This window comes from Aquarana catesbeiana, linkage group LG02 (genome assembly GCF_042186555.1).
Source record: "Aquarana catesbeiana isolate 2022-GZ linkage group LG02, ASM4218655v1, whole genome shotgun sequence".
Lineage (NCBI taxonomy): Eukaryota > Metazoa > Chordata > Amphibia > Anura > Ranidae > Aquarana > Aquarana catesbeiana.
Window position 1 is genome coordinate 1,913,569 of NC_133325.1, and position 16,603 is coordinate 1,930,171.

Consider the following 16,603-nt stretch of genomic DNA (forward strand, 5'->3'; position numbering starts at 1 on the left):
AGACAGGGAGGTGGGGGAGAGGGAAGTAGATGGAGAAGTTGGGGAAGAGGGAAGTAGACGGGGAGGTGGGGAGAGAGGAAAGTAGATGGGGAAGTGGGGGGAGAGGCAAGTAGATGGGGAGGTGGAGGGAGAGGGAAGTAGACGGGGAGGTGCGGGGAGAGTGAAGTAGATGGGGAAGTGGGGGGAGAGGGAAGTAGACGGGGAGGTGGGGGGAGAGGGAAGTAGATGGTAAAGTGGGGGAGAAGGAAGTAGATGGTAAAGTGGGGGGAGAGGGAAGTAGACATGGAGGTGGGGGAGAGGGAAGTAGACGGGGAGGTGGGGGAGAGGGAAGTAGACGGGGAAGTGGGGGGGAGAGGGAAGTAGACGGGGAAGTGGGGGAGAGGGAAGTAGACAGGGAGGTGGGGGAGAGGGAAGTAGATGGGGAAGTCGGGGGAGAGTGAAGTAGACGGGGAGGTGGGGGGAGAGGAAAGTAGATGGGGAAGTGGGGGGAGAGGCAAGTAGATGGGGAGGTGGGGGGAGAGGGAAGTAGACAGGGAAGTGGGGGTAGAGGGAAGTAGACAGGGAGGTGGGGGTAGAGGGAAGTAGACGGGGAGGTGGGGGGAGAGTGAAGTAGATGGGGAAGTGAGGGGAGAGGGAAGTAGACGGGGAGGTGGGGGGAGAGGGAAGTAGATGGTAAAGTGGGGGAGAGGGAAGTAGATGGTAAAGTGGGGGGAGAAGGAAGTAGACATGGAGGTGGGGGAGAGGGAAGTAGAGGGGGAGGTGGGGGGAGAGGCAAGTAGAGGGGGAAGTGGGGGGAGAGGGAAGTAGATGGGGAAGTGGGGAGGAGGGAAGTAGACGGGGAAGTGGGGGGAGAGGGAGGAAGACAGGGAGGTGGGGGGAGAGGGAAGTAGACAGGGAGGTGGGGGAGAGGGAAGTAGATGGGGAAGTGGGGGGAGAGGGAAGTAGACGGGGAGGTGGGGGGAGAGGAAAGTAGATGGGGAAGTGGGGGGAGAGGGAAGTAGATGGGGAGGTGCGGGGAGAGGGAAGTAGATGGGGAAGTGGGGGGAGAGGGAAGTAGACGGGCAAGTGGGGGTAAAGGGAAGTAGACGGGGAGGTGGGCGGAGAGGGAAATAGATGGCGAAGTGGGGGGAGAGGGAAGTAGACGGGGAGGTGGGGGGAGAGGGAAGTAGACGGGGAGGTGGATCTGCTCTTAAGTCAGTAATAGCTGAGGCAAATTAATTTTTAATGTCTGCTGCAAATTTTGTCATTTCTGAGAAGTGCAGTGGGTGATCAGGGTGCTCTGAGTCCCTTCCCATACCTTCTGAGGCTGACATAGAGTCCTCACTGTTTGTTACCTCATGCTCCAGTGGCGCCATCTTGGCAGCAGCACGTCCCCTTGTCCTCTGAGATTGTGGCTCAAATTTCTGCGGAATGCCGCCGGGTCTCGGGGTGGATTTCGATCTGTGTTGTCTGTGGCTTGTGAGCAAGCTGTCTCTTCTGCCCATCGCCGATTTTATCAGTGCTGGAAGGGGTTTCTGAATCACGGAGGTGCAGAGCTCAGCTAAACAGCTTCCATTCCCCTCGAGCTCCAAGCCACGCCCCATCCCATAGACTTTTAAAGGGTGTTCCTCCACTTTCAAATTTGCGAACACCCCAAATTTTTTCGCTATTTGGCAAACAGGCAAACACCCGATGTTCGAGTCAAACTTACGTTTGACTCGAACATCGGGCTCATCTCTATTGGAAACCACCAACCTCACCAGCCATCAGAAATGTGATTCACACCTTAAATGAAGATTCTCAACATGAATACTCCTTTGCCAAAGCACATTTATCGCAAGATAAGTTCTCATATCATTGGCATTCTTGGCTGCATCACCCGCTTTGTGCCCTACAACTTTACCATACAGATCATTACCTCACAATATCCTCTTTAATATCCCACCAACCCACGGGATCCACGCCTTCTCCATCTGACTACATTTTTATTTCCTGACCTACCTACTATTTGATATTGTTATATTACTTTATCTGCTGTATACTATGTTGGCCTTTTGTTTGCCAAAACCATCTGTGGACAAATAATACACATAATTATCTCATGTCTTCTTTACCCTGGTAATATCCTATACCGTACCAGCACCCCTCCCCCTCCTTTTCCAACATCAATTCCGATCCCACCCCTTTCTCCTCTATCCTCCTTCTTCACTCCTTTTTTTTGTATAATGGTTACTTTATTATACAATTTGAATTTTTGTTCAATGTCTCTAGAAAACCTACAACAAAGAAATATTTGAAAAAAAAGGGGCCCACAGATATCCTGCTCCCCCTACATGAACAAGTAATGGGACCCATAGTACTGTATGCCTGGTTACTCATTTACAACAAAGTCCAAACAGCAACCACCCCCCCCTCAAAAAAATGTAATAAAAATAAAAATCCATAATAATAATGGCATCCAGCTAAGTAGATCCCTTTGACATGCCACAGAAAAACACGCAGACCAACCAGACTATCTGTTCCCCACAGAATCTCACTACAAATGACATTTCCCAAACTGGCAGCTGAAAGTAGAGTAAGGGGCTCCCAGGTGATGTTATTCACTAAACTGACTAAATATCACCAATTCACCCCTAAATCACATATTCCTGACCACTTGTGTCCTAGAACCCAGTGACACTGTGCTGTGCGGTATTATTGGTTGCTCGGATGCAGATATTTGTGCCACCTACATCTCAGAACCAATGACATCATCGATTGCTAGGATGCAGGTTGGCAGTTCGAACAGCATGATTGGTTGCTAGGACAGTGGTGGCTCCAGCATCCATAGCCACCAAACTGGAAGTTGTCATTTATCCGCAGTAGAGATATCACCACTAAGTGAATGAGTTCTGACTGCAGCAGAGGTTTCATGGGTGGGAGATCAGAATGGACAAACTGGTCAATACATCAACCTTCTAAAACTTAGAGAATGTAAAAGGAAGAGCGGACCTCCCAGATCTGAGACACAGAAACCTGATGATCAAAAGTCCAAGAAGTGATCACTACTCTAGTGGTGTGGGCTGTAATGGGAGGAGGAGGAACTTTATCACACAACTCATAGACCTGCAAAAAAATCTACTGAATCCACTAAGAACCGTTCAAATCACTTAGTAATAGCGGATCTGGAATATGGAGAACCTTTTTTTAGCTTCTGGAATAACAAACAGGAAATCCATCTGTGTTAAAAAACATTGGCCGAGAGGTGACCCCCGACCATCCCACCACATCCATACAAGCACTATTGTAATGTACAACACAATATATAGAGTAGAGAGGTCAGCACAATACTATAGTCATAGTGCCCCTTATACTGCTGGTCAGGGGGGACAAATGATTTGGGTCTGTGGTCAGCGGGATTGGGGTACAGGGATGTGGGGGGTAGACATGGGAGAAGTCAAAAAATGTGTTTTGTTTCGTACTAAAAAAATTTGTATTTCGTAATTCGTGTCCGAAATTCAATTCGGATTCGTACGAAATACAAATTTTCATTAGATTCATAATCTTTTCATTATGATGAATTTATCATTATGAGGGGTTCTCACCATCCCTGTGCTGAGTTCCCGGGTCTGTACACCCGCTGTGCCCATTATGAGGGGTTCTCACCATCCCTGTGCTGAGTTCCCGGGTCTGTACACCCGCTGTGCCCATTATGAGGGGTTCCCACCATCCCTGTGCTGAGTTCCCGGGTCTGTACACCCGCTGTGCCCATTATGAGGGGTTCCCACCATCCCTGTGCTGTGTTGACTTCCTGGGGTTTTAACTTTTAAGTTTGTTAACTTTTCATAACAATTACAAATGTTCTTTATGAATTTGGATCCGAAATTCATAAACAAAATTTTGTATTTCATACAGAATTCATATGCATAAAAATTTGTATTTCAGATTCGTACAAAACTAATCACACATGTCTAGTGGGGGGGTCAGACAACACACGGGAGATCACCTTCTGTTGTATATCCACAGAAATCACCCAGCACGCTGGCAGATTGTCAGGAGGACCCCAAGTTCCCAGCCCAGACAGGGGTAACAGCTGTATAACAGCACACACACTCTATTATCCCACCACTGCCACACACATGACAAGGATGGAAGACCACGGGAACTAGAAAACCAGGAGAGGACCTTGTATGGTGGAGGAGGGAAGGAGAGGGAGATTATTGTGATAGACTTGGCACAGCCTGCAATACCTCTGACCACCACTAGAGGGAGACTCCACACATATCTAGCTGGCTGACCACACACAGGCAGATACAAATCTTACATACAATCTGGTGCACTATGAGGGTTGGGGATCAGTCTAGTAATCAGCACACACTTCTGGGGTTCCTCAGGCTCCCCTACAAGCTATTATCTTCGTGTTACTCCCTCTTCCCACTATCCATGTACACCCCACACCAGACACACAACATGGGGGCAGTGAGGGGACAGGGTAGGGGATGGGGAAGTGGGGGGATAAATGTCCATTATTATTATTATAAATAGAGAGACAGGAGGCACTGGTGCTGAGTGGTTGGATGGGGCGTAAGTGAGGGACCAGAAGTGTAAAAAGGGGGCAATAATGGGGCAGTGAGGTGGGAAGGGGGGCAATGTGGGGGACAGGGGGTGCACAGGAGAAAGTGAGGGACAAGTGGACAATGGAGAGGACGCACAGTAAACTGGGAGGCAGTGAGGAAACAAGGAGCTAGATAGGAAGGAAGTAGGGGGATGGGAAGGTAGTGGTGCTCAGAGCGAGATGAATACCTGTCTGATGGTTTCCTGGTCTCGAGGTTGATGTGGAGCTCCTCTGATGAGTCTTCTATGGTTGGGGTCTTCTCGGATGGTCCCTCTCGTCTCCTCTGATGAGTCTTCTATGGTTGGGGTCCTCTCGAATGGCCCCTCTTGGCTCCTCTGATGAGTCTTCTATGGTTGGGGTCCTCTCGGATAGTCCCTCTTGGCTCCTCTGATGAGTCTTCTATGGTTGGGGTCCTCTCGGATGGTCCCTCTTGGCTCCTCTGATGAGTCTTCTCTGGTTGGATGATGCCTGACTCTTCCCAGCACAGTGACTGGACATGAAGTGGGAAAATCTCTCCCAACTCTCGGCTTCTCTTCCTCCTGCTCACAAGTGTCCACAATCAGGGGAAAGTTCTCCTCCGTGTCACCGATGGAAGATGGAGGCTTCTTGTCCTGGCTCGAGAGGTGTGCGGGACGTTTTGTGTCTGCACTACGGATCTAGAAAGACTCCTCCAATCACATTGTGAGCCAGCTTCCTCACAGGGGGCCCCTCCCCCACAGATGCCCCGGGGGCCATGCTGACTAAAAAAACAGTGCGGGGAGGGGGATTCACAAGAGGACCCCTCCCTCCATTCTCTGGGATGACACAATAGAATCTCATTCCAGATTGGTCATATGAAGAAGGTTTGTTGGATGCAGGCCACCCCAAGGCCAGGTCCTTCAATGCCGCCCCCCTCCCCCACACATACCACCATTCTCGTCTTTTATCAATGACTGCTACAATAGATCAATTAAAAACATATCTCCACACATGAGAAATACCCCCAAAAGAAAGCTCTATTTGTGGGAAAAAAAGGACGTTCAATTTTGTCTGGGAGCCACGTCGCACGACCGCAATTGTCAGTTAAAGCGACGCAGTGCCGAATCGAAAAATGTGCTCTGATCTTCGGCCAGCAAAATGGTCCGGGGCTTAAGTGGTTGATAATTGAATAGTGACTAAAAAAGAATTTGCCAGCAAGTTGCTGTATCACTGTCATGAATGATATTTGCTGCCATATGAACAAACACTAACCTGGTCCTGGAAGTTTGTCTGGCGCAGTGGCGGCTCAAAACTCGCAGCCCTCGTGGGCAGGGGGAGGCTCAGGAGGAGAACTGGACTGGAGAAGTCGGGCTGCTGGCAGTGTGCTCCCCTGTAGCGGCTGCGGGACTCACTGGCACTGACTGGGCAGTGGGCACAGGCTGGATCCTGGTGACTCGTCGCTCTGGTGTGCCTGGCTGGTCTCTCTCCCTCTCTGCTGCTGGCCAATGGCGGAGATGGAGAGAGAGGAGGTGGGTTGGAGTCGTCTCAGAGTCGGAGGTGCTCTGCTCAGCCATAGGGTGCACTGCCCACGTGTCAGCCGATGTCACTGGTTGGTAAGAGACGCAGGGCAGCCCTAGCCTAGCAACCAGTTCTGCTGCAGATGAGTGTAACTATGTCAGAGTGGCAGAGGCGGACCGTTTTTTTTTCTTTTCATTCCGGGATACTGTATTTCCCGGAATGAAGGTGCCCGGGACACGGGACAAAGATCATAATTAAGGGACAATCCGGGAAGTCGCCGCAGGAGCGGCACCGGCCCTGCACCACTGCCACCCCGAGGCCTGGCCTTGTGGGAAATCCAGCCCCTGGTTGGATGTTCTTTCTGGTTAGTGGAGGGAAATCAACGTTGATTATTGAGTGCAGTGAGGAGAAGATTGGGAGGAGCAGGATGGGGGATTTTTCTCCAAGGAATGAATTTCTAGCAGTGAATGTGATTTTCATTCAGTAAATTCCATTCATTCCAAAATGAGATGATAAAAGGAAATGAAATGTTGAACTCCTTCTGATCGCCATTCATCAATCCATGGAATGTAGTGAGAAGATTTCTCCAAATTCTCCTTCAATAATCTCCTAGTGTATGAGGAGCTTTCCCTTTCTTGTGTCCTCTTCCTTCCTCCCCTGATCACACTGGTGTCTTCAGAGAGATCCGGAGCTGAGCTCTCACATCTCTCAGGACTCTCATATTGCACACACCGGGGGATCACCTCATACACTTCATCTTCTACATGTGCTGGACGCCATGACACTCATTTCTTGGGGGAAAACGTTCTCCCGGAGATCTTGGAGAGATGAAAGGAATGTTGTACGATGCATGTGTGAGACGAGGCACATGACATCACACGCTCCATCTTCTGCATGCACGGTATAACCTACATTTTCATATTGGAGGTGTGGGGGAGGGGACACAGGTGGGACAATATGGAGTCACTATGGGTAGGGAGGGGCAGTACAGGGAAGTAGGTGACAAGCGACATATTGGGGGGATTCTGGAATAGAACACACAAGCCTAACGCTGACCACACACTATACAATCTGCTGTAGAATTTCCAATACTATGTAATAGGAGGACAAACCCAAACCTTCCATTCAGTGTGTATGGGATCGGGCAGGATCCTTGTACTATGTAGATGATGGAAGATGGAAAGGAGATTGTACAATCAGATTGTATAGGAGTATGGTCACCTTTAGGGCTCATTCACACCAACAGTTTACTCTGGACATACACGAGGAGATTTTCAAATGAACGTCTGTATGAACATTGACACCAAAGCTCTCCTCAGTACCTCCAATGATGAATGTTGTTCTCATTACTTGGAAACAATCGAGTGTTTGGAATGATTGGACTTTCCTGAATGAAATCTCATTCACTGCTAGAAATTTCTTCATTCCAGAAACATTTTCCATCCGACTCCTTCCTCATCACCGCCATCACACACTTCCATTTCCCTCCACTAACCATAAGAGAATGGAGGGAAGGATCTTCCAATGAAAAGATTGGAAGGAGATTGTACGAGTGTATGGGCAGCTGAACAAGGCGATGTTCCCGATGTTCTATGGCTTCCGTCACCATCAAAGAAAACAATGTGAGGTTGTATTGTTTGTGCCGATCGTTCCCACACCTTGTATAATATTACAAAGAGCCCATAGAATTCTATAGAAGAGAGCCTAACACCTCATTACACCGTACAACAGCGCCCCCACACTGCACACCAGAGAACACGCATTATACACACAATACCATGGGCTGTGTGCTGTGACTGAGCCCCAATGTTACCACCCCCCTCCCCTCTACTGGAATTGTCCAATCCTGTCCTCTAATATTAGAGAGAGTGTCTGTACTTCTCATTACATGTAACCGCCCCTCCCGCATACACACCCCTAACCCACTTCTCACCCCTCCCCCATACACAGCCCTCCCCAACTTATCACCTCTCCCCCATACACAGCCCTCCCTGACTTCTCACCCCTCCCCCATACACAGCCCTCCCCAACTTATCACCCCTCCCCCATACACAGCCCTCCCTGACTTCTCACCCCTCCCCCATACACATCCCTCCCCGACTTCTCACCCCTCCCCCATACACAGCCCTCCCCGACTTCTCACCCCTCCCCCATACACATCCCTCCCCGACTTCTCACCCCTCCCCCATACACAGCCCTCCCCAACTTCTCACCCCTCCCCCATACACATCCCTCCCCAACTTCTCACCCCTACCCCATACACAGCCCTCCCCAACTTCTCACCCCTCCCCCACACACATCCCTCCAGACTTCTCACCCCTCCCCCATACACATCCCTCCCCGACTTCTCACCCCTCCCCCATACACATCCCTCCCCGACTTCTCACCCCTCCCCCATACACAGCCCTCCCCAGAACAAAAAGTTCTCACAACTTGTATCATGTTCAGATATACTTATAGACCAGATACTTCCTAAATATAGAACCATTTATCCAACTGTCCATCCAGATCCTCTGGTTTATAGACCAGATACATCCTAAATATAGAACTATTTATCCAACTGTCCATCCAGAGCCTCTGGTTTATAGACCAGATACATCCTAAATATAGAACCATTTATCCAACTGTCCATCCAGAGCCTCTGGTTTATCTCTGACACATCCGATGTACACAGTTGGTTGCTGTCTGTGTACAATGGTTGGGGGTTAGTAGAAATATGGCTCATCCACGTGTTTTTACTGTTCCCTTAGTTGCAAATGTAAATGAGTTATTTTTGCAACCTTCTACAGCCTGTGACCCCTCCCCTACACCGCCATTTTGAAAATGTAGGTTATACCGCACATGCAGAAGATGGAGCGTGTGATGTCATGTGCCTCATCTCAGACATGCGTCGTACAACATTCCTTTCTTTTTCTACAAGATCTCCGGGAGAAAGTTTTCTACAAGAAATGAGTGTCATGGCGTCCAGCACATGTAGAAGATGAAGTGTATGAGGTGATCCCCCGGTGTGTGCAATATGAGAGTCCTGAGAGATGTGAGAGCTCAGCTCCGGATCTCTCTGAAGACACCAGTGTGATCAGGGGAGGAAGGAAGAGGACACAAGAAAGGGAAAGCTCCTCATACACTAGGAGATTATTGAAGGAGAATTTGGAGAAATCTTCTCACTACATTCCATGGATTGATGAATGGCGATCAGAAGGAGTTCAACATTTCATTTCCTTTTATCATCTCATTTTGGAATGAATGGAATTTACTGAATGAAAATCACATTCACTGCTAGAAATTCATTCCTTGGAGAAAAAATCCCCATCCTGCTCCTCCCCATGAGATTCTATTGTGTCATCCCAGAGAATGGAGGGAGGGGTCCTCTTTGTCATTCCCCCCCTCCCTTGCACTGTTTGTAGTCAGTGTGGCCCTAAGGCATCTGTGAGGGGGGGGGCCCCCTGTGAGGAAGCTGGCTCACAACGTGATTGGAGTCTTCCCAGATCCGTAGTGCAGACACAGAACATCCCTCACACCTCTCAGCAAGGACAAGAAGCCTCCATCTTCCATTGGGGACACGGAGGAGAACTTTCCCCTGATTGTGGACACTTGTGAGCAGGAGGAAGCCGAGAGGGACCATCCGAGAGGACCCCAACCATAGAAGACTCATCAGAGGAGCCAAGAGGGACCATCCGAGAGGACCCCAACCATAGAAGACTCATCAGAGGAGCCAAGAGGGACCATCCGAGGGAACCTCAACCATAGAAGACTCATCAGAGGAGCCAAGAGGGACCATCCGAGAGGACCTCAACCATAGAAGACTCATCAGAGGAGCCAAGAGGGACCATCCGAGAGGACCCCAACCATAGAAGACTCATCAGAGGAGCCAAGAGGGACCATCCGAGAGGACCTCAACCATAGAAGACTCATCAGAGGAGCCAAGAGGGACCATCCGAGAGGACCCCAACCATAGAAGACTCATCAGAGGAGCTCCACATCAACTTTCAGAACAGGACACCATCAAACAGGTATTGATCTCCCACTGAACACCACTAACTCCCCATCCCCCTGGTTGCTCCCTGTCCAGCTCCTTGTTTCCCCCCTGCTTCCCAGTTTCCCCTGTATCCACCCCCTGTCCCTCACTTTCTACTGTTCACCCCTCTTTCCCTCGTATTGCCCCCTTCCCATCTCACTGCCTCCTGTCCCCTTATTGCCCTCTTTCCACACTTCTGGTTCCCCAATTACCTTCCTGTCCCCCCAGTACCCCTTGTCCTAATACTGAGCACCAGTGCCTCTTGTCTCTCTATGGAGCACCTCTGCCCCCCCGTTCTTGCCCCATTTTTTCCTACTAAGCACTAATGCCCAACCCCCCCCCCCCCCCAGTGAACTCCAATTTTTTTTTAATCAACTGATAACTGATAATAGCGGGCATCCCCCTCCCCCCACTGACAACAAATAATGGGCATTTATCCCCCCACTTCCCCATCTCCTCCCCTGTCCCCTCACTGCCCCCTGACCTGTGTCTAGTGTGTGGGGTGTACATGGATAGTGGGAAGAGGGATTAACACAAGGATTCTAGCTTGTAGGGGAGCCTGAGGAACCCCAGAAGTGTGTGCTGATTACTAGACTGATCCCCAACCCTCATAGTGCACCAGATTGTATGTAAGATTTGTATCTGCCTGTGTGTGGTCAGCCAGCTAGATATGTGTGGAGTCTCCCTCTAGTGGTGGTCAGAGGTATCGCAGGCTGTGCCAAGTCTATCACAATAATCTCCCTCTCCTTCCCTCCTCCACCATACAAGGTCCTCTCCTGGTTTTCTAGTTCCCGTGGTCTTCCATCCTTGTCATGTGTGTGGCAGTGGTGGGATAGTAGAGTGTGTGTTCTGTTATACAGCTGTTACCCCTGTCTGGGCTGGGAACTTGGGGTTCTCCTGACAATCTGCCAGCGTGCTGGGTGATTTCTGTGGATATTCAACAAATGGAGGTACCTTGTGTGTTGTCCAACCCCCCACATTCCTGTACCCCGATACTAAATGCCCCTCTACTCTATATATTGTGTTGTACATTACAATAGTGCTGACCTCTCTACTCTATATATTGTGTTGTACATTACAATAGTGCTGACCTCTCTACTCTATATATTGTGTTGTACATTACAATAGTGCTGACCTCTCTACTCTATATATTGTGTTGTACATTACAATAGTAGATCTCTCTCCATTTTGTGGATGTGGTGGGAATGGTCGGGGGTCACCTCTCATCCAATGTTTTTTAACACAGATGGATTTCCTGTTTGTTATTCCAGAGGCTAAAAAAAGGTTCTCCATATTCCAGATCTGCTATTACTAAGTGATTTGATTGGTTCTTAGTGGATTCAGTAGATTGTTTTGCAGGTCTATGAGTTGTGTGATAAAGTTCCTCCTCCTCCCATTACAGACCACACCACTAGAGTAGTGATCACTTCTTGGACTTTTCATCATCAGGTTTCTGTGTCTCAGATCTGGGAGGTCCGCTCTTCCTTTTACATTCTCTAAGTTTTAGAAGGTTGATGTATTGACCAGTTTGTCCATTCTGATCTCCCACCCATGAAACCTCTGCTGCAGTCAGAACTCATTCACTTATTGGTGATATCTCTACTGCGGATAAATGACAACTTCCAGTTTGGTGGCTATGGATGCTGGAGCCACCACTGTCCTAGCAACCAATCATGCTGTGCCAACTGCCAACCTGCATCCTAGCAACCAATGATGTCATTGGTTCTGAGATGTAGGTGGCACAAATATCTTCATCCGAGCAACCAATAACATTGCACAGCACAGTGTCACTGGGTTCTAGGACACAAGTGGTCAGGAATATGTGATTTAGGGGTGAAGTAGTGATATTTAGTCAGTTTAGTGAATAACATCACCTGGGAACCCCTTACTCTACTTTCAGCTGCCAGTTTTGGGAAATGTCATTTGTAGTGAAATTCGCAGCAGACATAAAAAATTTATTTGCCTCAGCTATTACTGACTTAAGAGCAGATCCATCTCCCTGTCTACTTCCCCCCCCCACCTCCCCATCTACTTCCCTCTCCCCCACTTCCCCATCTACTTCCCTCTCCCCCCACCTCCCTGTCTTCTTCCCTCTCCCCCCACTTCCCCATCTACTTCCCTCTCCCCGCACTTCCCCGTCTAATTCCCTCTCCCCCACCTCCCTGTCTACTTCCCTTTCCCCCCACTTTACCATCTACTTCCCTCTCCCCCACTTTACCCATCTACTTCCCTCTCCCCCCACCTCCCCGTCTACTTCCCTCTCCCCCACCTCCCCATCTACTTCCCTCTCCCCCACCTCCCCATCTACTTCCCTCTCCCCCCACCTCCCCGTCTACTTCCCTCTCCCCCCACTTCACCATCTACTTCCCTCTCCCCCCACCTCCCCATCTACCCCATTCTCCCCCCACCTCCCTGTCTACTTCCCTCTCCCCCCATTTCCCCATCTATTTCCCTCTCCCCCCAGCTCCCTGTCTACTTCCCTCTCCCCCCACTTTACCATCTACTTCCCTCTCCCCCCACCTCCCCGTCTACTTCCCTCTCCCCCACCTCCCCATCTACTTCCCTCTCCCCCACCTCCCCGTCTACTTCCCTCTCCCCCCACCTCCCCATCTACCCCATTCTCCCCCCACCTCCCTGTCTACTTCCCTCTCCCCCCATTTCCCCATCTATTTCCCTCTCCCCCCAGCTCCCTGTCTACTTCCCTCTCCCCCCACTTCCCCATGTACTTCTCTCTCCCCCCACCTCCCTGTCTACTTCCCTCTCCCCCCACTTCCCCATCTACTTCCCTCTCCCCCCACTTCCCCATCTACTTCCTTCTCCCCGCACTTCCCCGTCTACTTCCCTCTCCCCCACCTCCCTGTCTACTTCCCTTTCCCCCCACTTTACCATCTACTTCCCTCTCCCCCACTTTACCCATCTACTTCCCTCTCCCCCCACCTCCCCGTCTACTTCCCTCTCCCCCACCTCCCCATCTACTTCCCTCTTCCCCCACCTCCCCGTCTACCCCATTCTCCCCCCACCTCCCTGTCTACTTCCCTCTCCCCCCATTTCCCCATCGATTTCCCTCTCCCCCCAGCTCCCTGTCTACTTCCCTCTCCCCCCACTTTACCATCTACTTCCCTCTCCCCCCACCTCCCCGTCTACTTCCCTCTCCCCCACCTCCCCATCTACTTCCCTCTCCCCCCACCTCCCCGTCTACTTCCCTCTCCCCCCACCTCCCCATCTACCCCATTCTCCCCCCACCTCCCTGTCTTCTTCCCTCTCCCCCCATTTCCCCATCTATTTCTCTCTCCCCCCAGCTCCGTGTCTACTTCCCTCTCCCCCACTTTACCATCTACTTCCCTCTCCCCCCACCTCCCCGTCTACTTCCCTCTCCCCCACCTACCCATCTACTTCCCTCTCCCCCCACCTCCCTGTCTACTTCCCTCTCCCCCTACTTCCCCATCTACTTCCCTCTCCCCCCACCTCCCTGTCTACTTCCCTCTCCCACCACCTCCCTGTCTACTTCCCCCTCCCCCCACTTCCCCGTCTATTTCCCTCTCCCCTCACTTCCCCGTCTACTTCCCTCTTCCCCCACCCCCCCAGTCTATTTCCCTCTCACCCCACTTTACCATCTACTTCCCTCTCCCCCCCACCTCCCCGTCCACTTCCCTCTCCCCCCACTTCCCCATCTACTTCCCTCTCCCCCCACTTTACCATCTACTTCCCTCTCCCCCCACCTCCCCATCTACTTCCCTCTCCCCCCACCTCCCCATCTACTTCCCTCTCCCCCCACCTCCCCGTCTACTTCACTCTCCCCCCACCTCCCCATCTACTTCCCTCTCCCCCCCACCTCCCTGTCTACTTCCCTCTCCCCTCACTTCCCCATCTACTTCCCTCTCTCCCCACCTCCCTGTCTACTTCCCTCTCCCCCCCACCTCCCTGTCTACTTCCCTCTCCCCTCACTTCCCTGTATACTTCCCTCTCCCCCCACCTCCCCGTCTACTTCCCCCTCCCCCCACTTTACCATCTACTTTCCTCTCGCCCCACCTCCCCATCTACTTCCCTCTCGCCCCACCTCCCCATCTACTTCCCTCTCCCCCCACCTCCTCGTCTACTTCCCTCTCCTCCCACTTCCCCATCTACTTCCCTCTCCCCCACCTCCCTGTCTACTTCCATCTCCCCCACCCCCCTGTCTACTTCCCTCTCCCTGCACTTTCCCATCTACTTCCCTCTCCCCGCACTTCCCCGTCTACTTCTCTCTCCCCCTACTTCCTCGTCTACTTCCCTCTCCCCCCCACCTCCCCATCTACTTCCCTCTCCCCCCACTTCCCCATCTACTTCCCTCTCCCCCACTTTACCATCTACTTCCCTCTCCCCCACCTCCCCGTCTACTTCCCTCTACCCCCACCTCCCCGTCTACTTCCCTCTCCCCCCACTTCCCCATCTACTTCCCTCTCCCCCACCTCCCCATTTACCCCTTTCTCCCCCCACCTCCCCGTCTACTTCCCTCTACCCCCATTTCCCCATCTATTTCCCTCTCCCCCAACTTACCGTCTACTTCCCTCTCCCCCCACCCCCCGTTTACTTCCCTCTCCCCCCACTTCCCCGACTACTTCCCTCTCCCCCCAGCTACCTCCCTGTTCTCCCCACTTCCCTCCGGCCCCCCTGTGGTGTGTCGGGTGTGGGGTGTACATGGATAGTGGGAAGAGGGAGTAACACAAGGATTCTAGCTTGTAGGGGAGTCTGAGGAACCCCAGAAGTGTGTGCTGATTACTAGACTGATCCCCAACCATTAAGCTGGCCACACATTATACAATTTTCTTGTTCAATTTCTTTAGATAACCTTTACCTATGTAGTGTAAGGGCCGGCCTGACTGCATATAAACTGAAAGTGTTTGAGTATCACCTCATATTATATGGTTTTGGTAAATCTGGAGGAAAATTGTACAAGAAAATTGTATAATGTATCAGTAACATGCAAAATCCACAATATTGTTGCACTCCTTGGTATCTTTATTGAAGCAATAAAATCACATCCCAGGTATGACAGGAACATGAATGGTGGTGCGTTTCACGCTAAGTCAGCGCTTAGTCAAACCTAATAATAAATAATTGTATAATGTATGTCCAGCCTTGGGCTCCGTGCACACTGGACGGTAAAATAACATTATAAAAATGCCAGTAGCTTTGCAGTGAGTCTTTCATTGTTTTTTAACGTTTAGTGTTTATTAGCTTTTTTTAGCATTTTTCCACGTTAGCTTTTTTTTTAGTGTTTTTTTTAAAGAAATTTTTATTTAATTATATTTTTTTTCAATGAATCAAAAATGTTAAATGCTGGTGAGACAAGTTTTTGAGCGTTTCTCGAAGTTTATCAACGTTTATGGGCGTTTAACATTTTTAAGCGTTTTTTGTGGTCAGAAAAACAGCTCCTGAACACGATTTTAGGGCATTCAGAAAACAGCCCATGAACTCCATTGCTGATAAATGTCCAAAAACGTCCATGTGTGCATGGACACATAGGATAACATAGAGGGGAGTTTATAGGCTTTTAAAAAAACGCCCAAACTCCCCAAAACGTCCGTTTATGAGCTTCAGTGTGCATGGAGCCTTTAGCTGGGTACACACAGGCTGACGGGAGTAGGGATGAGCCTGATTTTCTCCCGCTTGCCAAATTTATATAATTTTGGGGTGTTCGCGGGAAATTTGAACGCCCTTGAAATGGCCCATAATGAACAGCGGGACCATCAATGCACTGTGAGATCGCAGTGCATTGGCGTCTGCTGAATGGCCAAAGCATGCAGGCTCTCCTTTGAGAGCCATGATTGGCCAAAGGCAGGGTGCTTTTGGCCAATCATGGCTCAGGGGGTCGACACTCCACACTATGGAAAGCTGCTTACATAGCGGCTGTACATAGTTTTATGAATGAGAGCAGCAAAAAAACATTTGTAAAGGAAAAAATGTCATTTAAAATTGCTTGCGGCTGTAATGTATTGTCGGATCCCAGCAATATACATAAAAATCATTGAAAAAAACATCATGGGTCCCATAGTCCATCACCAGATCCTTTGAGTCTGGTATGGATATTAAGGAGAATCCCACGCCAAAATAAAAAAAAAAATGGGGTGGGGATCCCCTCTAAAATCCATACCAGACCCTTATCCGAGCACGTAACCTGGCAGGCCGCAGGAAAAGAGGGGGGAACAAGAGAGCCCCCCTCCTGAACTGTACCAGGCCACATGTCCTAAACATGGGGAGGGTGATGGGGACAAGGACCTCATCCCCACAACCCTTGCCCGCTGGTTGTGGGGGTCTGCAAGTGGGGGGGCTTATCAAAATCTGGAAGCCTCCTTTAACAAGGGGACCCCCAGATCCCGGCCCCGCCTATGTGAACGGGTATCGGATATATTGTACCCCTACCCATTCACCAAAAAAGTGTCAAAAAAGTAAAAATGACAGGAGACAGTTTGGGACAATTCCTTTATTAAAAAATAAAAAGTGTCCTGCGATGTCCATTCATGTTGCCTTATGAGTTTATGTGAAATCTCCATTAATAGCTG

At 50.3% G+C, this 16,603-nt stretch overlaps 1 protein-coding gene across 1 annotated transcript in view; it reads right to left on the reverse strand.

The window, feature by feature from the left end:
- LOC141130062 (uncharacterized) overlaps positions 1-1,355 on the reverse strand; it is a 162,696-nt gene extending 161,341 nt beyond the window's left edge. The window contains exon 1 of the mRNA XM_073618034.1: positions 1,335-1,355. Coding sequence (XP_073474135.1) covers positions 1,335-1,355 — 21 coding nt within the window. The remainder of the gene's footprint in view (positions 1-1,334) is intronic.
- Between the last annotated feature and the right edge of the window lie 15,248 nt (positions 1,356-16,603).